The sequence below is a fragment of the Convolutriloba macropyga genome, unplaced genomic scaffold, assembly GCF_964194025.1.
Source record: "Convolutriloba macropyga unplaced genomic scaffold, txConMacr16.3 SCAFFOLD_866, whole genome shotgun sequence".
In the NCBI taxonomy this organism is placed as follows: Eukaryota; Metazoa; Xenacoelomorpha; order Acoela; family Convolutidae; genus Convolutriloba; species Convolutriloba macropyga.
In genome coordinates this window covers 23171-47366 of record NW_027449518.1, presented here as the reverse complement: position 1 = coordinate 47366, position 24196 = coordinate 23171, and the positions used below count along the sequence as shown (strand labels likewise).

Here is a 24196-nt window from a genome sequence, read left to right as displayed (position 1 = left end):
CAAACTTTTCACTTGTTCTGAACAACTGAAACAGCTGAACGTGGGCACGTTTGGATGAATGTCATGCTTCCTTAGCAAAAGCTTGTTCAGTGCTCGTCTATCAGACAACTGAGCCGGACAGTTTGTGCATTGCAGAGGCATTCTGACAGAATTGATTGTATTTTGGGATTATGTTGTTTTTTAAAGCTAATTGATCAAGATTGTAAGAAACGGTAATTAAACTAGAAACTGCTTAGTTGAAATAATGATAGAAAATTGTTTTATAAATTTGGTTTGAATTTGATAAAGAAAATGTTTAGAGAAAGGTTGTTTCAGAAGCAATAGGAATTGTCAAAGATCCAATGTATTCAAGACTCGTAGTTTGAGTTTTATTTTGCAAGAATTTGATAAGTATTTTGAGAAAGTGTTCGCACACACGTTTAGAGACAGTCAACGGAGCAAAGTGAAAGTTAGAGAAATACAAATTTACACGCTGCTCCCAGTAACGCCTAAACAGATCAAATGTCAAACATTATCTTCCGTTGAAAAGTCAATAATAGTGAAATTACTAATACATTAGCTCAAAATTGTACCAGTGAATGTCGTTTTATTGCATTGCGGTATCGCACATTGAAATCAGATTCTTATATATCTTATATGGTTCAGTTAAAAGTATGGGTTGGCGCAAAACATGATAAACTTGAGCAATTTTATAGTTTAGTTTCCCTAATCATTTAACCAAAGTTGAATTTCTGAATGTTTTATTGAATATTCAACCTATGTATAATTCCCAAACATTTTGAACACTCCTATTGATCATGTATACAATTGAAATTGTGCCTGACCTCTCCAACGCCCACTTTGCAATGAACAATTTGTTTATTTCCCACATTTGATAATGTTTTATATCCCAAATTTTGAATAAAACTCTGCTCTACTTGACAAGATTATCAAAATTTGACCAAGTATTAAAGAAGGTGTGATCAAGAACAAAAATTTAATCGTATCTTATTAGGGGGGAACCGAAATGGTCAACAAAGTTTCCAATTAAGTTGAATTGTCTTCAATGAATAGTATACAACGAAAAAAGTTAAAACAATTTTCAGCTGATGATCTGTTATGAAAAAATTTTTTCTTAGGAACAAATAATTGCTTCCAATCGACTTCCAACACAATGTCATGAGCGCTCAGAGAAAATTTTCAAAAACGTTCATCAAGTTTTTGAGATTTTACCAAAAATTTGCCAAAAAAAATTGATTTTTTCATAAAAAATCTACAATCAGCTGATGGTCTGTTAAGAAAAAAATTTTTCTTAAGAACAAATAATTACTTCCAATCGACTTCCAACACAATGTCATGAGCGCTCAGAAAAAATTTCTAAAATCCTTAATCAAGTTTTTGAGATTTTACCAAAAATTTGCCAAAAAAATTGATTTTTTCATAAAAAATCTACAATCAGCTGATGGTCTATTATGCAAAAATTTTTTCTTTGGAACAAATAATTGCTTCCAATCGACTTCCAACACAATGTCATGAGCGCTCAGAGAAAATTTCCAAAATCCTTAATCAAGTTTTTGAGACTTTACTAAAAATTTGCCAAAAAAATTGATATTTTCATAAAAAATCTACAATCAGCTGATGGTCTGTTATGAAAAAACTTTTTCTTAGAAACAAATAATTGCTTCCAATCGACTTTCAGCACAATGTCATGAGCGCTCAGAGAAAATTTCCAAAATCCTTAATCAAGTTTTTGAGATTTTACCAAAAATTTGCCAAAAAAATTGATTTTTTCATAAAAAATCTACAATCAGCTGATGGTCTGTTATGAAAAAATTTTTTCTTAGGAACAAATAATTGCTTCCAATCGACTTCCAACACAATGTCATGAGCGCTCAGAGAAAGTTTCCAAAATCCTTAATCAAGTTTTTGAGATTTTACCATAAATATGCAAAAAATTGACTTTTTTCACAAAAAATTGTTTGAAAATACTAAAATTTCCCCAAAAATTATTATAATATTAGTTGGTCTGTAGTGAGTCATTTGATTGAAATCAAAGTGTTTTAGTAGAAGGCTTTAAGCGAGGATTAATTGGTATTTCAAAAATGGAATAACTAACATATTTTCTGTGGTTTTTGATATTTTTTTTCCAAAATAATGAAAATTTATTGTTGTTCATTCTTCTTTCTTCAAAATTTTTTATAATAAAATGGTTTGTTTGAACCTCGCTCACAGTGAGCCGATTGACTCTAGTTATAAACAATTCTACTTTATTCCATAACCTGTATGTTTAAGTTTTCTTTTTTGAAGATTTAAGGATTTCTTGCATTCAGCCAAATTTGGTTAAAACTCTGTTGTTATAAAACCAAAAACAAGAAATTTATATTTATCTGAGATCAAGTAAATCAGTTTTTGGGAAACTTGCACACAACACACATTAGATTTGGAAACTACTGAACCTTTTAATTTCAATATATTGACAAATTCTTTATGAAATATTTCCAATATTAAAAACAATTACCCGCTCACATGTGGAATTATTGATTTTCACTTTGTACAAAAATCAAATTTTTTTGACCCACAAAATCCAGTAGTGCATACAGTGTTGTACATAACTTTCTAATGTTTTGGCCAAAGAGTAGGAGATAACGGTGTTAACTGAAATTGTTCCAGTTTTAAGAAAGTTTTCTGTTAGTCTGAGTTTTCAAACAGCTCTCTCCAACGGGTCGATGATTTTCTTTTCTTTGGAGCATTGATGGACGCCGGGTTCTCTGTGTTCACCGGTGTAATTTCAATAGTGCTGGCTGTAACCTGATTTTCTTGGTTGTGTTGAGTTTTTATTGGAGTTTCAAAGTTAGTACCTGACAAGTTGCTCCAGAGATCACTGAAATTTTCTTGAGAGCTGCTAATGCATTTTTTCATATTTTCAATGAGAGATGGGCTGGTTACTGGGGATACAGCAGGACTCGGATCAATCGCTGGAGTAACTGCTGGTGTTGGTGCTGAGGGCGACTCAGGTGATCGAGGTAGCCCCCATAAGTCAGCAAGATCATCGCAAGCTTGGGTAACACCTAGTTGGTACTCAAAGAATGGAACTGTATCACAGTCGTATTTGTACAAAATTTTCTTGACCGAAGCAGGTAAATTAACTATATCGTAAGCCACAAGAGGATCCTCCAGTTTCGAGGGAGGAATAATACCACCTGACGTGATGTACGAACCTTCGATCGAATCTGATGACTGTTTATCAGGAAGTTGAGATAGAAAGTTTAGAAAGATTTTTGGAATCATGCAATGTTGTTGGGTATTCCAAACATCCTTCTCATTGAATTTCTTCTGTTGTATGAGGACAATAAAAATTTCGTAAAAAGTTTGATACGCAATTGTCCGTTCCCAGGAGCCTTCGCTTTCACACAGAATATAATAAGACATTTCTAGATATTTCAGTTTTGGTGAATTTTGTATTTTTGGGAAAATTAGAGATTGAAACAAACAGTTCAAAGAATTCAAGAAATAAATGGAGCAGTTGGTTTGCTGTTATTCAATCGCAAGTAAAAAAGTGAATGATTGGGCTACCAGATTCCGGTTCACAACTTAAAGAGTTGGAAGTTTGTACTCTTGTGATTAACTTAGTAGGTAAACTGGAAAAGCATAAAACTACAGAAGTTTTATTTGTCTTAGTCGTGGTGGTCTTGGCATGGGCTTTATGACTGATAATAAAGTAAACACATGAAATTATTTTAGTTAGAGCTATTAAATAAGAGTTTTGCTCCATGGTTTACTGTTCAAAACCTAAGGTTACAAGTGTCTTTCATTAAACATTAGCGCTGAATGGTGAAAAGAACATACATGTAATCCGTCTGACCCTGTTTTATGACCTTAAGCGGACTGCTCTACGTACAATGGGTGTGAAAGAGCACATGTGGTTCTAAAACGCTAATCAGTACCATGAAACAATTATTCTCCTTAATATTCGACCTCTACAAAACTCTTATCAGTTGAACCATTCTATTTTTAGCACCATGTAAAAATTGTTGAGTTTTACTTTCACCAGGGGAGACATTATACACTAGTTCTTGAAGAAGAACAGTTGAACAAATTTCAAATTTCAACAAAATCAGAATGCCATTTACAGCTGAAATAGACGCCGAGTTTGGAGACGCTCATTTTGACGTTTCTAAGAATGAAAAACGCTTGATTCGAGTCACGCTCAAAACATATGAAAGAACAGGAATTTATATCTTTCTAAAATTATTCCAAAAGGGTGAACATGACTATGAACTTCAACAAAGAATAACCCTGACTTTGGAAGAGTTTGAAAAGTTGTCAAAGAAAAACTCCAAAAATTCGAGCGGCTGCTCAAAACTCAAATGAAATTGATTCAACAACTAAATCAACCCCGGCAAAACGACCAAACTTTAAGCAAAAAGACGACGAACACGAATTATCTGATCAAGATTAAATTGTAAAGAAAATGGTGGAAGCTATGTACGAGCGCTCACCTGCATAATTTAAACAATTTAAAAAAAAACTTCAGGTTTTTCATTTCAGAAGAAAAACCATCTTCAATGTTTGCCCGGAATTACGCTGTTTGCATGCATTTTGAAAACAACTATTGTGAATATTTCCCTCTAACCATTATCATGTGTTGTTCGATGTGTCTGACGTTTCTACGGAAATATTAAAACGAAATAAGCTTTATGCAGTTCCTTGCTTGTACACAACCTTCAAAAATTTTTTTTCAAACGGAGCCACACTGGAGACAACTGGAGAGATTTTGGAAAAACTCCAACTAGCTGTGGAATACAATGGTTCAGCGCCGCCGACAAAAGGAGAAACAACCAGCATTCAGAAGCGCTTACCAAATTTGAGCAGTGCCTTGAGCAAAAATTACCGCCCAAGTGGAATAGTTGTTTACAAATCGCTGGATAATGCTGAGAAAACATTGAATCAGCAATTACAAACTGACCGGATATCAACTGAAACTCTAAAGAGATTTGAAAACATTTTGTATGGTCCTCATTCTGGTGCTTTTTGTCAAATAATGGATATTTTTGTGAGTGGCTATGGAAAGTTAGATATTGACAATGATGTTTTGTGTGTACGCTTAGTTTTTGAAGAAAAAATAAAGTTTTGAAAAAAAATTATTTTATCAAATCATGTTAGTAGTATTAGAGCATCATATGAAGCGCAAAACGTATCAATTCAACATCACTCATTTTTACAATTTCTTTTCCACCAAAAAGATAATGAGCAATATAAATACAAAATGAGCCACACAATATTGGGTTTGGTTTTTGAATTGACCGGTTTCTTAGCAATTCATATACAGTTTGTATATTACCAGCAGAGGAAGCAAGTCTATTGTGCAAATGTTTATATGAAGTTAGATTTTGTCCCAAGGGATCCGCAAAAATATAATCTACGTTCCTTCGACAAATAAGTATCCAATGTGTTCCAATTGATTGAGAAGTTGACACATTCACAATAATGAAACTGTTCTGTGATAAGTGCAGCGGAAAATTGTCAGCTGCAAACACACCATGAAATTTGTACTTCAAACGTTTACATCCTTGAACGAGGTTGTTTATTTCATCTTTATCCATCAATTTGTAAGAATATGATTTTTCGAAACTCTTCGTGCAGAGTCGATAAAAATTGTACTTGCTTTTTCTCCAATTATGAAAATTTCAATATTACTGGGCAACGCGGCTGAAAACTTAAGTTCAATTGAAATTGAACAATTGGTAAGTTCAGGGTGAATAAAATCATGTGACGCCTGCTGAGTGCTGGTGAGATCAAACACCATAATAAAATGGTTAGGGTATTCAGACAAACTTATTCCATGTCCATTGTCAATACAGGCTAAATCTGACATTGTGTTGAAGTACAAGCGTTTTACGTCAGCTGTATTTATGGGTCTGTCTGCAACGGGGAGTCCATTTCGATAAATACATATCTGCTCCAGATTAAATTTACGAAAGTGAAATGGATTGAGCTGTTTGCTTCCTAAGAAAGCTTCATTTGTGTTAAGACAAATGGCAAGACGTTAGGCTCCCTGCTAAAAACATCTTCCTGTTTCCAACTTTGCAAACCAGTAGAAGCCAAAAATGTTTTTGTTATAGTTTCCTGTTGTTAAAGTAAGGATAGGACGCTGGGCTTGTTAATAAAGTTTTTTCAATGGCAGAAACGACGTCGTCGTTCAATGTCATTTTTCTCACATACAAATTACATTCTATAATTTTCACTTTGTTTGATTTTCCAGCATCGTCATATATTACAACAAAATCATCTATAGATCTTCGAAAGGAAATTCCCAATGTGACTCCACTCAAAAGATGTCGATCACATGTAAAAAAATCTACTGCCACTTTTGCATAAAAAGTACACTCAGCAGATTGTCTAACCAAAGCTTTTCGTCTGTTAACTTCAGCTGTTGCTATCGTTCCAGGATTATCCTCGTACGAATAACCTTGGCAAGCCAACAAAGTAGCCTTTGCCTCTTTGTTGTGAGAAACTTCGGTTTCATTGAAACTTTTGTGAGCATAATTTCCATTTGCATTTGAAATTTTTAGTCCGTTGGCAGATACTGTACAGTCAGAAACGAGTGAATGTAAAACATTATTACAAAAGTAAGGAGCGTCTGTTTTGGTTACATCAGCTGCAGCTCCAGTATCATATTTTAAATCAGCTTCAGAAGCCTGAACTATCTTGTATTTGATTTCCAGGAAAATTTTTTGCAGATCAGTAAAATTCTTTCTGTCTCCGGCAACCTCAAACTCAAGCATGGGTCCGTTAGGACTGTAAAAGTTCCGTTTGGCAAAAACTCCCATCAAAAGTTACAAGAAGCGCTGGTTTTTCAAATAAATCCAAGGAACTATGTGTTGCCTCTGTTGGTAACATATTACCGATCATTCTTAACTTTGGCAAAGAAATCCGACCGACTTCTCTTTGGCTGTTTGTATTTTGAAATGACTACCTTTCTTTTTTTGCTAACTTTTCTCGCTTTTGAACCTGAACGTTTAGATTGTCTACGATTCATTCGTCTTTGTCTCATTCGCAGTGCCAATGAGCCTCCTGTTTGCTTTTTGACTGTATTTGATATCGTGTTTTTCAGCGCTTGTTTTGGAGATTTTTTTTTACTGACAACGTCCATTAACTCTGGTACGCTCTGTAACAGAAGTTCTTTTCCAACTCGTTTTGCTGCTGGTAAAATAAATTTTATGGCAATAGGTAGAGCGATTCTTCCGATACCACTTGCTAAAGCTCCAAAGCCGCTACCTCTTTGCCTATAGTGCCCAGAAAAATAAGGCAATGCAGATGCTTGATTGGTGTAGTATGAATCCATTGCTTTTACTCACCAAATTTTTTAAACTGTAACGTCAAAATGACTTTTCCGGTCCCTGAACAAGGGACTAATTGACCTGTTTCGGTGCGTAGTTCTATAGAAATTGACTGAATTGTATTTGAAAGAAGTTTTGTGTAGTCCAAATTCGAAAAAACTATTCTGTGTGTTGGTTCAAGCTCGCAGACGCTACCGTTTTTCAATCATTGTTTCGAATCAATGGCTCGTAATAAAGGTGCTTTCGCATCGCCCACGTATTAATACTCAATAATGTTTGTATAAATGAACATCAAATGTTTTCCGGCGCACAGATCAGCTGCAAAGACACCCATAAAAGCCTTAGTATCCTCGTCCATCAGGTGTGCCCTTGAAACCAATAATGCTAGGAGTTTCATCGCTTGGAAACGTAATTTCCTCGTGTTTTCCAAAGACAATTTCAAATTTATCGGAACTTTTAATTTCTCTGAAAGAAAAATTTGGTAAACCAACAGTTTTTTTAATGGTAGCTAGCAACTGTTGCACAGTATCAAAAGTTCCTGGCATGAAAGCTAATCGCTCACCGTTGTATGGACGTGATATGACATTAGATCCAGAGCTATTCCGTTGGTGATCTTCTAAACAACTTAATCTGTAAGAAATTAAGACTCCGTTTGTGATGTCTCTATTTTTGTTGGAAAAAAAATTTCACTCAAAGCTACTCTCCAGTCTCCCGACAGTTGTATTTCATCATTGAAAAAATTCCTGAATGAAGCCAATGTGTTTTGATCGAAGATCTCCATCGAAGCGGAGGAGATTACATGCACCGTAAATGCATCTTCAAAACGTTTACTTGCCATTTTGCACAGGCGACTCTCGCACTAATTGGAGTTCGGGTTGATAGAATTTACCTTGAATAATTTCCTTATCGGTATCGATAAGAGAATACGTTGGAGGGTTCAATGTTGGGATAGACGAAATTTCAAAAACCTCGTCTGTAAATGACTGTTTGTAGCCCTCTCCAAACGTCTCCTCTTTTTTCAGTACTCGTACAAGATCACCGACAAAGAATTTTGGTTTTTGAGAATATGTTGTATTCGCAATCAACGATACCAGTCGCGGAACTTCTTTTCTCGTGACCTTGTTTGGAGCAAGATTGATTGTTCGATTAACTCTAGAATTGATAGTTTTAACAAATGAATCCAGTTTATCTAGATATGAAAATGTCCACTTTTCTTCTAAGTATCTGTATGTTATATTTTTGAGGGAACGTATATTTGTTTCAGCAAAAGCAGATTTTTTCTCACTGAACGTACTGTATAAATGAATTCTGCGTTTATTGCAGAGGGCTTTGAAAGCACCGAGGTACTCTGTACCATCATCGACCCAAACTTTTTTAGGTTGCTTATGTTTGATCATCTTTTTGAAAGCCTCTGCAGTTTCTGTAGCATATTTGGTTTTTAGTGGTTCAACTATGAGATATCTTGACAGACAGTCAACTGCAACAAGAAGGTATTTTACACCACTGTTGTACTTTGCAAGTTTATCAACAAATGCAATATCTACGGACCAGATCTCATTCAGGTCGTTGACAATTGCTTTAAGCCTTGGAAATCTGAGGCGACGTAAACGATATTTGGTGATGGATGGTTTCGTTTCCAGATACATTTTTACTTTTTTCATTGATAATTTACTCAAATTTTGCAGTCGTTTTGCGTTTCCAAATGGCGCAGGTCCTTTTAAATAGAGATTATCAAGTCTCTTCACATCATCTATAGAAAGCCCAGTCTTTTCTACTCGTGTCTTCGTCTGTCTTCTTTTTGCTCTCATCGATTTTTGGCTTTGCACTTTTTTCTTTTGTCTCAGATCTTCCTCTTGGTTGTTTTTGTTGCTGTTTCTTTTGTTTTCGAGTCGGTTGTTCTTCCTCTTCGTCGCTGTAAAACTCATCGAGAACTTTTTTTGCATGAGTATTGTAAACCAAGTGGGCTGCTATATCAAGTTCACTCAATATTTTGGAATACTTTTGCACGTCAATTTTTTTGGTAGGTTGTAAATTGTAAAAGAAATTTGTTACCTCCACTCCTTGAGGTTCATCTTCAATATGGAGAACATTATTCTGTTCACTAATAGAAACAGTATTGGAATCAAAAATTTTTTTCAGGATTATTGCAGCTCTTTTTGTTATATTTTCATCCATTAGTTTTAGCTCCAGCATTATTGAGTCGAAGGCTGAATCTTTCCGTTTTTTCACTATGGGTTCGATTTCACTGTCATCACTAACAAATAATTCTGATTTTGCGTCATCTGGATCGCTTGTTCCATCACTGATACTCGTTGTTCTTGTGATACGTCTATCAGTGCTTGTGTCAGCATCTTTTTTTCCATTTTTCTGCTCAAAATTTGGATTAGATCTTTGTAGTAGCGATAACTGAGTGGCTTTTTGTTGATATACTGGATTATCAAAAATTTCTTCCTTGGTTGGATTTTTTGATATGAACATCCTCTTGGGGATCAAAACAAATTCTTCTGCATGCATTATTTGACTTTTAAGTAAAGATAGCACGAGAATGCTAATGCCTTGATAAGTTGTGATTTTTTCGTCAAAATAAATCGCTTTCTCTTCAGACTTGTTTCCTTTGATAATAACTGCTGAAATGAGTCCTCTTGATTTTTTAGTAACTGTTTGTTGACTGGAACATTGCCATTGATTACATTGAGCAAACGCTCGCACAGAAAATTTATAAAACTATTTGGTGCTTCTTTGAGGAACTTTCTGAAATTACTATCAGACACCTCGAGCATTTGCTTTAGCATACATAACTCCTTCTTTCTCATCTGTTAAATTAGTTATGACAATTTTGGAGGAAGGTACATAAAAAATGGTTGGACCTGGTTGTACAATATTTGAACAATAACGCAAGTTTTTGGATCCAAGTCGATGAGTAAGTGTCCAAAGGGTAATTTTGTTGCTAACTCGTAGCTTTCTTTTAAAAAACTTGTGTTGTATAACTGTTTGCCAATATAGGGGATCTGCTGTATGTCTCTAGGTGATTTGAACAAAATGATGTGTGTTGTGTTGAGATCAATTGTTCTTGACCATTTACTCTGTTGGAATAAGTTATGTTTAACGTAAATGACGCTAATATTTCTATGACGTCCAGCAGTTGCGAGTTTAGAAAACTCTTTGTCATTCAACATTTCCTCGCAAGAATCGTCAAAAACAAGCAGACAGTTTTCCAGCTGCGAAATGAACTCAAATCCAGAAAACTTTGTGAAAAAAATGTTCAAGTTACGCTCTATAGAGCTGAACTTTGGTTGCTCATGTTGATAGAAGTAGTAAATAGATTTAAATTTTGGGTAAAAAGTGTTTCTCAGTAGCATTTGGAATATAAGCTCAGTTTTACCACAGCATTATGACCCACAAACAGCCATGAATAATCTATCGCTTGTTGAAATTATCTTGTTCATAGCTTCGGATTAGGAAGCGCGTAGCCAACTTTGCATGAAAGCAATGAAAACCAAAATGTTGACTTTTCACAATCAAGATGGAAAAACACAAGTTTGATCAAGGACACACCAATGAGAAACAGTGTTATTACGATTTGAGTAAAATACACTACTTCTGATCGTGGCAGTCTAGAGTTACAAAATTTCCATGAGCGTCTCTCTTAATTTTCTTCATTGAAAACTAAATCATTCAAAATTATTCCAGCCGGGGAATCTAATTGATCTTCTTTATCACTCATTTTAAAAGACGTTTTGATCAAAAATGAATTAAAACATCAGTTTTTTTTGTGTTAGCTCATTATTTTGTTAGTAACTCTCTCAACCATAAAAAATTCATATGTAGTATATCTAGAGTCTTTGTCTTCGTTCTTGTAAGTCACTTTGTAGTTCGATTGCATGCCACAATCCTTTGCGTAGTAGACAATTGACTCCACGTTCCCTTTGCTGACTACCTGCTTGATTTCATCAGGGAGACTTTCGTCGTCCAGGCTCACTTGAACTGGCGTTGGCGACTTGTGCATAGGTAAAGGGGTTAGTTTCAGTTTTTTCATTTTCTCTTGTAAAGACATTGTACATTTGAAAGTATTCAAGCCGTGAAAGATATTTCTTCAGTGTCTCAATCTCCGATAAGTTGCAAATAATCTGTTGTTTCCTCAGAATGGATTGCCGCGTGATTCTACTTTATCTTCTCTGGCCAAAGATAGATTTATTTGATTATCTTTCGTTATGCAAGTGCATAATGTCAAACTTGGAGATAAATTCTCTTGAAGAACTGAAGGAGCTACCTTCTCCACTCGACGACTCATTGGCGGGGGATGTCAGCCAATAGAAATACAACTGTGCTTTTCTTTTAGCGCAATGTCTTTTTTTTGTTTCTCAGGCAAGTAAAGAGAGTGTAGAGCACAAGTAAAATGTTTAATTGGGGTAACAATTTCCTCAACTTTAGGGCATGAAGGGGTATCCAAATCTATCACTTCTTTCTGTAAAAGTGTTTGCAGTGATTCAGTTTTCTCTTTCCCTTTAGCATAAAACTTTCCTGAATAAAATCGAAGTTTAATTGCAATAAAAATTTGAGATATAAACCAGTAAGGATAATTGCCACTACTCCACGACAAACCGTGTAAGAACCTACAAACCCACTGATGAGATTTTCTCTCACTAGCGGATAGTGAGTTGTAAGAAACTGGTGGAAGGAACAAGATTGTGTCTGTGTAGTTGTTTGAGCAAATCGATAACTCCTTAATTATAAAACCCGATTTCTTATGACGAAAACCTTCAAAATCTAAAACAACAACTTCTGGCTTTAACATTCCAGCAAAATAAATAGGTTTCGTTTAAATGTTTTCACGAAGAGGCAAAATATTAATCCAGTCATGTGACCAATGTAGGCGTTTGTGATTAGACACGGTAAAACGTATGATTAACCAGGACCTTTCTGACTGTGTTCTGCAATAAAACCCGAGGCGTCATGAAGTATTGCATGTAATCGAAAGAATTTATATGACTTAAGGTATTTGTCTAGTGAACAGTTGTCTATACCTATAAGACCACCATATGGTCTCAACTTGAGAACAATTTCAAGGTTGATGTCTGCGTCCAAATAAAGACACGCTGCCAAAAAATATACAAACCACTCACTGTATTCCGGATAGTCTAGTTTTATTTGATCATAAATTTCATGAATATTTTTCAAATCTACCGTTGCAATTGTTGTCATGCTGATTTGCAAATGATAAAATGAAATAATGAACTTAAGTTCGTTGCTTTTTCATATAAGAAAAAAATCAATTTAACAAAATTGTTTTTTTAGAAAGTTTTTTACTTCTATTTTTATGTAGACCATTTCAAAGAAAATAAAAGTCAACAAAAAATCATTTTTGAGTGCCCTTTCATAGCGCAAAATCCATTTCAGACCATTTTAGGATCGATTTTTACTTGGAAAAAGTTTCGAAAAAAATTCAAAATTTTTATATGTTTTGACCCCTATACTACTTAGGTGAAAAGTCAACAAAAAATCACTTTTGAGTGCTCTTTGATAACGAAAAAATCCTTTTCAGACAATTTTAGGACTTTGAAAAACTTTGAAAAATTTTCGAAAAATTTTTGAAAATTTTTGAATTTTTTCAAGTTGTAGGCACCAGGTGTCTCATATAGGGTTTTTCGAGTTTTTAAAAAAATCATGTTATGATATTCTATGAGTTTGGGATCTATCTAGTTATTCTCTAGTGAATATTGGAACAGCCGTAAGTTGCCCAGTGATTGTAGGGTGGGGGGTTCGAACACCACCCCTACAAGAAATTTTACCTCTGAAAAAATGATTTTCTCTAAGTCAAATCAAGTTTTTTGGCTAACTTTGCCAGCGTGGGTGAGAAAGAAACTTGATTTGGGCCGGAGGTATGACTTGTGTTTTAAATGGGCTTTCAGTTCTGGGAGGAAAAAAAACAGATTTGCAACATAAAGTAAAAAATTTTATTTATATATCAGGGTGATGATGGGAAAAATGGGCGTTTTTTTCTTGATTTTTGTCAAAAGAAATGTCACAAAATTTGCAAATATGCTTTTCACTGAATCAATGAGCAATTTGTATAGATTGAGCTCGTAGCGCTTTAAGTAGAGACTTTAAAATGGAGATTGAATATTTATAACCTCCAAACTTCAAGTTTCAAACCCTCATTTCTTTACTGTAGGCAAATAGGAATAGTTCCAGACATTCCATAACAAAATATTCCATACCACACTAACTCAGGCAAGGTAATTCAGTCCCCAAATAGCGCCCTTGAAGTCTTCCATTCACCGACACAATTTGTCTTTAATTGTAATTTGAACATTTTCCCTCACTACCGCAATATAATTTCAAAGCCCCTAAAAAGATTCAGATTTGATTTTGTCTAACCATTAAATTAAATTTCCACAAATTTAATTCCATTTGATTCCGCTCCTCGTAAATTCCACACCGTAAACAAATCTTTGACAAGTCCAAACATTTCCCCGCTCTCCAAACTAAATAAAATCCCAATTTAAAGTTTTATCCTCAATCGCGCACAAAACATGAATTCAAAACCACCAAAACCCAATTCCCAAGTTTCAATTTACATGAACCATCAAAATGAAATGGAAATAGCTGAAAAGTATAGTAATTTGCCTTACACTCTGAAAAAATTACAAAGATTTCACTTTTTCAGAGGTAAAATTTCTTGTAGGGGGGGGTCCGGACCCCCCCCCCCCCTACAAGCACTAGGCAACTTACTATACTACTGCTGATTGTATCAGACAATAAAATGTTTTTGCGGTAAAAAATCTGGGATGTTTTTTCTTTTGACGGGCTAATTTGATCTTGATCTCAATTTTTTTTGTAACAAGTGAGATTCAATTAGTAATTCTTGTAGTAAATCTGCTCAGACTATTAGGCCTTACGTTGATCTTTCGTCAAGGTTAAACTCGGTTGATCAGTTCAATTACTAAAGGCCAATTTTTCTTAAACTACTAGTGATTTTTTTTGTTGTGTTCGGTTTTAAATGCAGAATCTTACGCTAAACCCACTGGATCAAATGACTCAGCCATTAACCACCTCTGCTACTCTTGAGAATTTTTTCGTGTTTTTTTTTCGAAATAATGGATCTGCTAAATTAACTACCCTAGCTTTAACCTAATTTCAAATTTGCAATTTTTATAAAGAAATTTGCAAATTTTGTAAAATAATGCATCATTTTCGCAAATTTTTGCAAACGGGTCTGAATAATTTTGTACCTTATCGTTCGGAACTGGCCCTGTAGGGTGATTTTAGCACACATATTAATTAGAAGGAGTACTTTATACATTTTTTAATTGAATTAAGCAATCTCCGAGAAATGGTTAGGAAAATACCCCACATTGCCAAATTAAGCAGAGCTCAACCGTAACGAACTCGGCCGATCGTTTGCAAATTGCTACCTTCGAAGAAATAATTTGCAAATTTTTCCAAATTTGGCATTATCGAACAAAATTTTGCAAATCTTTGCAAATTTGGCATTAGTTTTGAACGAGGGTAGGGGAGAAAGGAAAACGTTTTTGATTGTACAGTTGTGCCCAAAATTTTAACCTCTCATTTTAAACTCAGAACCCACAGACGTGCAAGCACATATAAACACCAGAGCAAATTGATTTGATAGATTACAATCAAAAGAAAATTTTGTTTTGTTGTGTTCAGATTTGAGAGCTCGGATTTCAAAAACGAAAAAACATCAGGGTGTTGGTTTTGGAAAACGTAAGAAAACGTGTATTCAGGGAACGTCGAAGGAAAGTACGGTTTGAAACAACAATGGATTTTTTCTGTGCAATAAAGCAATGCTTTTACTGTCAAAAAATAAGACAGCAATTAATATCAGTAAGTTCTTTGAAGATTTTACAGAAAAATTTCAAAAGATCTTCTCAATGTTCTCTCATAGGTCGTTGGTGAAGCTGGGGAGAAATATTCAGAATTATTGTTCAATTTTGATCTTAGAATAGTAGCAATCATGTGCAATGTTGATAGTGTTTTAGTGCGAAAGTTTAAACTGAGAAACTTTCAATATCATACTACCTAAAGAATTTTTTGTATGCTTTTTACGCTTTTCGAAAAAATACATCGAGAGTTTTTTGCGCTGAAGACAAACACTTCAGCTAGTTTTTCGATCTCCATAGAAAACACACCAATAATTTTCATTTATAATCCAACATAGGGTTACTTTCGTCTGAAACCGCACATATCGACAGTTTCTCACGTTTGAAAACAACATACCAATGTCAGCAACGAAAAATTGCGGGCTTTTCTCGTTTGCGTCTAAATAAAGTTGAGTATAGCGATAGTCTTCTCTGCTCTAAAAATTAGAAATTTTGTAGTAGGGATAACATAAGAACAAAATAAAGACTAGCCAGGTCTCGGTTGTAGAACATTCCCAGATCACCGTCAGAGTTGAGGTCCTGCTGATCTTCCTCTGAAAATAGAACTAATTTTCATCATATGAAATAAAATGAAAATGATCTTCACGACAAAATAGGCAGTTGAAAATACATTCGGCAACTTTTACAGCTACACAAATTCTCTTTACGTTTGCGTCATACATTGATAAAAAATATCATCAAATAAAGAAAATGATCATCAAATAAATCCAAAAAAAAATTAATTTTCGAAATTTTTCGGAAAACATAAAAAGTTGAACCTGATTTTAGCTTTGATATAGCGGATCTGTGACATTGTTAATGGTGCTTTCAAAATTGTAGGAACTCTGAACTAAAATTGTTTGCTGTCCTAAGAGTCCCTACACGTTTGTATCCCCAATCTTTGGATCTTTGGCCGGACAAAATCGGACTGGTGAATTTTCGCCGCGTAACATTGAGAATAAGTTAATTTTTTTCCAAACTGAGCTATCGATAATAAAACTACGATACACATTAACGAAATTGTTATATCGTTAAATAATCCAAGGTTAAGGTCCCAGACGGAAAGTGCCTATGTCCAGGCCGTCCCAGACGGAAAGTGCATATGTCCAGACCGTCCCAGACGGAAAGTGTCTATGTCCAGACCGTCCCAGACGGACAGTGCTTATGTCCAGACCGTCCCAGACGGAAAGTGCATATGTCCAGACCGTCCCAGACGGAAAGTGTCTATGTCCAGACCGTCCCAGACGGACAGTGCTTATGTCCAGACCGTCCCAGACGGAAAGTGCATATGTCCAGACCGTCCCAGACGGAAAGTGTCTATGTCCAGACCGTCCCAGACGGACAGTGCTTATGTCCAGACCGTCCAGACGGAAAGTGCCTATGTCCAGACCGTCCCAGACGGACAGTGCTTATGTCCAGACCGTCCCAGACGGAAAGTGCATATGTCCAGACCGTCCCAGACGGAAAGTGTCTATGTCCAGACCGTCCCAGACGGACAGTGCTTATGTCCAGACCGTCCCAGACGGAAAGTGCATATGTCCAGACCGTCCCAGACGGAAAGTGTCTATGTCCAGACCGTCCCAGACGGACAGTGCTTATGTCCAGACCGTCCAGACGGAAAGTGTCTATGTCCAGACCGTCCCAGACGGACAGTGCTTATGTCCAGACCGTCCCAGACGGAAAGTGCATATGTCCAGACCGTCCCAGACGGAAAGTGTCTATGTCCAGACCGTCCCAGACGGACAGTGCTTATGTCCAGACCGTCCAGACGGAAAGTGCCTATGTCCAGACCGTCCCAGACGGAAAGTGTCTATGTCCAGACCGTCCCAGACGGACAGTGCTTATGTCCAGACCGTCCAGACGGAAAGTGCCTATGTCCAGACCGTCCCAGACGGAAAGTGCTTATGTCCAGACCGTCCCAATTTTTACGTTGAACTTTCCGTGTTGACCTTTCTTGGCAACCATATCCAAGAGCCATATATGGTTCCATACTCGCCATACAAAATTTTCGTTGCATGATCTTACCATGGTTGCCAAGTTTTCTAAACAACTTTTTTTTCGCGTTTCGGCGATTCCATGGAGGTTTTTTTGTATACTTTAACTTACTGTTATTTAACTTACTTCCGATGGCATTCTCGATGGCTTCTTGCGACTTCTGGATTCCAATTCTGAACTCTGCGAAATCGGATCTGGCCTGAAACCCTCTGTGGTAAAACAGCAGAGCATACTCGAAGTCACCCATTGCGTAGAGGGCTTCCGCTTTGACCCAGAGACCCTAGAAACAAAAACGGAGCGTATAACTGATTTCACACGACTAACACTTGCTAACAATTAGTAGATTTCGTTCAAGCCGAGTCTCGTTTTTTCAAACTATCTGCTTAACCCCTTATCAACTACCCTCGACCTGAAGACTAAGCAACAACGACGCGAGAAATTTTCAGTATGTTCTTAAATTCGGTATATTTTCAGATTTAAACGTAAGATGTATTAAGTATGTTTGGTTTTTAGATTCGGTATATTTGGTTCCTAACTGTGGTATGTTTAGTTTGAATCGGAGCAAATCGTCGGTTTTTGTTTATAATGAAACCAAATGATACGATAGTTTTTGGTTTCAGGAATATCAAATCTGTACCGCTTTCAGACAGTTTCTTCGAAGACAGGGAAAAGTGATTGATTTTCTGATTAAGCCATCTTTTCAAACACTATCTCAGTATACAAAAAATTCTTGATTGTTTTATATAGAAAAAAACTAACAGACTTGTTTAAATTTGATGAGGATTTAATTCATTGAATCACAATCCCTGAATCTTGATATGATCATGAGAAAAAAAGTACATTCTTATTTTGCTCGAGATTTTCTGTGGTTTAGTACCGAAGATACCAAAAGTTTGTTACCTTCAAAAGCGTACATACCAAATCTGAGAAATTGAAAATAAGAAGTTTTTCTTACGTTTGAAAACGAAAGTTTCTTTCAAATATTTCTACGAAAACGATTATTTCTTACGCTTGAAAAGGAAAATACGGAATTTTTTTACGATTAAAACCGGAACGATTAAAACCGATGATACGTAAGAAAAAACGTAAAGGCTTTCGTCAATCGTCATCTTTTTCCCATTAAAATTCAACGTACCGATGATTTTCCTAAATTTACAAGCGACGACTTCGGAACTTGTGAAACAACGATTTTTTCATTTTCTGACATTTTTCGCGAAAATAACTCTCTTTCGAATTCTCACTAGTTACACTGGTATTGTATTTGTTTTAACATACTTTGAGGGGAATGGTCATTTCTCAGCGGCCCCTAGACCTTGATATCAAGATACTGCAACCGAATTTTTGAATAAATTATCGGCTTAATTATGCGAGAAAATGCTTGCGATACCTTTTGCTAATTTCAGGGCTGAGATAATATAATGCTATGTCATGCCATCTTACTTTAAGCGTTTTTAAGAGACGTGGAAAACTGATTTCTCAGAAAAACGCAATGGCCAAGAAAGTTTCCAAAGCAATTTTTCGACAAGCTGTTTTGATAAGTTCTTCATCCTACCCTTGCCTTTCACTAGCATTCGAAAATGCATTAAAATCTACGGTTCACAATAAAATAATTTCGTATAGAGTTACAATCAATGAATTTTTTCTCAGTATATTTGAGCGTCTTGCTATGAGTTGACACGGACTGACACAAATTTTTGCTTACCAGTAAAAATTGAGAACAAATCAGAGAACAAAAAAATTTTGTACTTAAGGCAATTAAACACGGATAGCCTAGTGAACGGCACTTTGCTCTCCAGAAATCTTGTTGAGATCCCAGTTATGTCCCCACTAAGATCCAAAAAGATATTTATCCGGGGATCTTACGGGCAAAAACAACGGGATCTACAGGATGTGCCAAGAGAGAGCAAGATACTGCATTACCCCGCGGGGGATCAGGGAACTGAATGGCACCAGACAGCAAAACTGCGAAGAGAATGAGACTCCGCTGGGGCTCACTAATTGTTTCCCGTGTTCCTACCAAGGAAGGAGGGCACTCTAAAAATCCCGTAAGGGTTTCCTGGAAACAAATACTGCCGGGACCCTACAATGATAACAGTGAATTTTAAGATTCTCGTCATGACTTCCGAGAATAAATAGCCGGAACCTTACCGAAAAAAATTGGGAAATTTAAGATTCACAACTAGGCATAGGGCATCAAGTATATTTTCTGGCGTGACACATGCGCCATAAAAACAGATTTTGAAACCAGACGATTGCAGGAAAGATGATCCGAGGAATAATGTGGAGTGCCAGTTTCCAAATCATTTGCAACGTTTTGCCGTCATTTGGCATTGGTAGTTCCTGCCCTTGCCGAAGAATTTAGGAAACAAATGGGGTGAGGCGTGCAAACCGGAGGAAATTTCAGAGAGCCGGCCATTACCGTTATTTCTGTCAAAGAGCATTATAGAGAATTGGTTTGAAGGGATTGTTGCAATTTGGGACACCATTCTGATCACAAGAGTTTTTTAGTTTAAAATTAGAACAAAAGGCTTACTTGAAAATATATAAAATTTTCTGCAGCAAAATGATTTAAATCTGGTTTATGTCATCGAATAAAGTCTCTTCTGTGGTTTGTGGTTTTCTGTAGTTGCGTGTAGAATAAAAAACAGATCCAGCATTTGATGCTGAAGAATTTATTAAGCTTCTTAAGAGATTAAAAAAAAAGGCCTAATTTTCTTTTGAAATATCCATTAAGTTTACCGGGGAAACATAAAATATTCTGGTTTTTCTTTATACTTACCAATTTACTAGAAACTGCCCAGTTTCCCGCTAAATTTGCTAAATTTACCAGCTGGAAAGTTAAGAGTCCGATATTTCCAGGCAGGTCATCCGGGATTTGTTTGACTGGGTAGTCATAATGAGGTTACTGAGATCATATATTATTTTCTTGAACTCTTTATAGGATCATATATTATTATTATGAAATTGACTTGTTACCCGCGATACGGGAATCACTTTGTTAATCAAAAGACAAAAACAGAACCAATTTACAGGATACTGATAGTACTTAAAGTTCACAGCCTTTAATTTGAAAAGAGAGTTCAACTGTTTCCGAAATAAAACTGTTGGACATGTCCAGTAAAAAGTTTAGATGTCATTTCAATTGGTGAGAACAATTGCATATCTTACAAAACTCAAAACAAAATGCTCTTCCAGTTTGACTGATTTCGTCCGATTAAAGTTTGTCCTCAAAAATTGCTTTGCTGCAGAACGGTTGCAGAGAACTTTCCAATAATCAATAAACTTGAGGGCGATATCACAGTTGTAAATTTTGTTCAGCATTAGAAGTTCACTTCGAACTGAAAGAAAACTGGTTAGTAACAAATTGTGCCAAATAACGCTCCGATTGTAGTCACTATCGGTAAAAAACTTCTTATTCAAAACTTTAGCGCTCGTCTTTGCATCTTTTCTAGTTTTTTGCAACTTGGCCTTCTCGAGAAAAGCAAACATTTGACGCGTAAAAGAAAACTGATAAAATGTAATTTTTGTACAAATTTATTTTTACTCTTATATTTGTTGAAAAGGGAACGTTTCTCTTGACGAAGAAAAGCTTTTGTTGTGCCTCCATCAGTCGCTGACTGATATGACTATCGCCTTTCAAATTGTTAGTAAAAATTAAGATCATTTACCGAAGATTTGCATGTAATTTCTGCATCATCTGCATACAAATGGACATTCACAGATCTAAATTTTTCACATCAAAACATATAGTTTAAAACTTTGCCATGTTGAATTTCCAGTCTGTTTTCTTTCGAAAATTTGATAGCTTTATTTACATCATTTTGTAGCAAAAAAGATTCATTTGACTTCCAATAATTTTTTTGTGATCGGCAAACAGATCTGTGCTGTTCTCCATTAGAGGTGGAAGGTCGTTATTGTACACAGCAAACATAAAAACCGCCAACACTGAACCCTGTGGACCACCACTCTTAACAGGTTACTCTGATTAAAATTAATCTTTAATATATACGCAATGCGTTCTTTTTGATGAATAATCTGCAAAAAACTTGAGAAACTGATTATCAAATCCAAAAATCATAAAACTTAAACAAAATTGAATTGTGAATTTTTGTATCGAACGCCTTTGCAATATTGAGATAAATATTAATGAAGACTCTTTAGCTTTCAATTAAGGAAAAATTTTTCCACAGTATTCAAGCATTTGAGTGATTGTAAAAACTTGAGCCTAATACCATGCGGGCGTTTGTCTAAATTCTTAGATCAACGATACTTAAATTTACTTTACAATAACTTCTCAAAAATTATGGAGAGCACAACATTGACACTGGTTTGCAATTCTTTCTGTCGATTATCGACTCTTGTTTATGCAGAGGATATTTATTGCTTTCTTCCAGCTCTTTTGTAACTTCAGCTCATCTACAATTTTGTTAAATATCTCAGTAACAACTGGGACAATTGCAGTTGAAAAAGTTTTCAATAAAAATGGCTGCAAATTATTGTATGACCCAGAGCCCGGATGACAACTTAGAATCATCGACTTTACGTCGATTTTGGTGAAATACACGTCTTCTAGACAAATAGTGGGGTCTGCGGAAGCAGTTGGCAGCGAAACAGTGCTCGTGTTTTCTTCGAAAACAGATGCGAAAAGTTGATTAAAGGCATTGGCAATTTGCAGCGATCAAGAAGTACTGTTTCTGCCAAAGTCCAATTTAGTGGGCAGATCAGAAACACGATAAAAGCGCTTAATATTTTGAAGTCGCTTAATATGATTTACTTGATTTCTTAATATGATCATATATGGTTTTCTTGAATTCTTAATGGGATCATAAATGATTTTCATCAAGTTATACAAGGATCGTGAAAGGAAACACGTTATGATTTGCATGAAATCATTATTATCATCGTATGTACTAAAACAATGGCAACCGACCCAATAGATAGCTCGGCATGTAAACGGATCATGAACCTTATCGGCCTGAGATCTTAACCAGGGTACTTTCGGAAGTCATGTGGTACCTGAACGGATACTGACCTTGGTGTAGGCTGGTTCCAGCTCCAGTGCCTCTTCAGCGTCAGTCAAAGCTGATTCCGAATCACCCAAATGTAGATAGCAGAGAGCCCTGGCGATGAAACTGCTCTTTTTGTCAACTTCCTCTACCTCTGCTTGGGAAAGTGCCTAAAAAAATTTAAAACACTCACGTGCACATTTTAAAATGCCGAAAGTCTGCAGTGCCAGAAGTCAAAGTGTCAGAAGTTGCTACTTAGCCAGAAGTTGAATTTCGTTGACTTTCGTCATTTTAAAACGTGTGCGTTTCGTGTTTTAAGTATGGATAAGTGGCTCTGCAGAAGTCACTTCAAAATTCTGACTCAATATCTCGAATCTTTTCGCGGTTCTCGATAAACGCCAGAAGTTCTCAGTGACTTCAAGCAGAGTCACGTAACCATTACATAAAGAGCTACAAAACGAATGAGGCGCGACTACAAGGGAAAAAAGCACCTACAAATTGGGTTTCAATAACATCTGTTTTTCTATAGTTCAGGAAAAAAAACTGTTTCACTATTATTCCATCAAAAAGCTATTTTACCATTTTATTCAACTAAAAGGCATTCCACTCATACGAGCGGAGGTGAGGAGGTGGGGGGGGTCCTTTAGATTTTGCAAAATCTACGATACATTCCTCTACACCCCCCCCCCCCCGACTTTTCTGGTAACTTTGAAGCCCCCGCAGAAACACATGTTATTTTTTTCAAGAAAAAGTGTGTTATATACGAACTCACAGTTGTAAATGGTGCTCATAAAAACTCAAATATCCGCTAAACAAAACAAATAGAAATATGATTCAAAAACATAAACTCATTTTTTGTAGACTTTAGCCTTTAGTAGTGAAAACGGGAGCTTTTTTGAAAGAATTGCTAAACTTACCATCGAATACGATTCAATAGCCTTTCTGAATTCATTCTTCTTAAACAATTTGTCACCCTCTGCGAAATAAGTGGTAGAACTGCTCTTCGGGGGTTCCTTGGGCTCACTATTTGTATCGTCATCTGCCATTATTTATACTTCTTTATCTAACTAGTTATCAACCACAGCAAAAAGTTATAACTCAAGTTATATAATTAAACAAAGCACGCACGCAGAATTCTAACTAACTAAGAGTATAGTTTGAATTGAAGTAACTACATGTGCATAGTATGGTTGTCAAGCAAGTGAAAGTTTTTGCTTTGTAACTTTTTAGAAGCACGTTTCTTACCAAAATTATCTAAAAGCTCGCATCTTTTGAAGATTTTTTATAATAATTTGCAGAACCGACGCTTCTTGGTTATTGTAAAAAACAGTTGAAGACATGTAAAGAAATATAATTTGAATAGCAGAAACACAATTTTTGACTACGATTTTTATTATGTCCTCTTTATAATGTTTTTTGGAATTAAAAAGATAATTGGTTTAATCAGTGATAGTTTACCAAAGAAAAAATTGAACCCTATTTTGAAAATTTGAACCCTATTATGAAAAAACTGCTATGATATAAATAAGAAATCTGGCAGACAAATGACAGTCTTACTAGCCATTTTTTCAGAATCTTTCCAAAAATTTAACCAATTTAAGTCGTGGAACTGCTTAAATTATCACAGAAGAATTGGACCAAAGTTTGAAAAGCGTTTTTTTCTATATCCATTGAGATTCTTAACAATTGGGGAGGAGCAAAATGTCGATAGTATCCACACGATAAGATCTTACAAGATAAAAATTCTCAAATGTCAAATTTCGCTCAAAAATTGGTCATTTCTGCCTTCGAAAATGTTGAACAGTTTTTATTCCTCGAGAGTTTCACTTATAATAGAAATCCCCAAAAAGTTAAATTTCAAAAAGATCAGCATCATCGATTTACTAATAGAGAGCAATAATGAGCATTGTTAATATTATAGATCTATCAACAACTTCTCTTACCACAATAAGGTAGCCGGAGATGAGATGAGCCCCTAAAAATATGCAAAAAA

General features: G+C 35.6%; 1 protein-coding gene across 1 annotated transcript in view; it reads right to left on the bottom strand.

Annotated features, from left to right (window-relative positions):
• Positions 1–23383, bottom strand: part of LOC142355100 (outer dynein arm-docking complex subunit 4-like) — a 46770-nt gene extending 23387 nt beyond the window's left edge. Inside the window, exons 1-4 of the mRNA XM_075407375.1 lie at positions 23121–23383; positions 22230–22373; positions 17324–17477; positions 15695–15756 (exon numbers count right to left, since the gene is read on the bottom strand). Coding sequence (XP_075263490.1) covers positions 15695–15756; positions 17324–17477; positions 22230–22373; positions 23121–23249 — 489 coding nt within the window. The 5' untranslated portion in view covers positions 23250–23383. The remainder of the gene's footprint in view (positions 1–15694; positions 15757–17323; positions 17478–22229; positions 22374–23120) is intronic.
• Between the last annotated feature and the right edge of the window lie 813 nt (positions 23384–24196).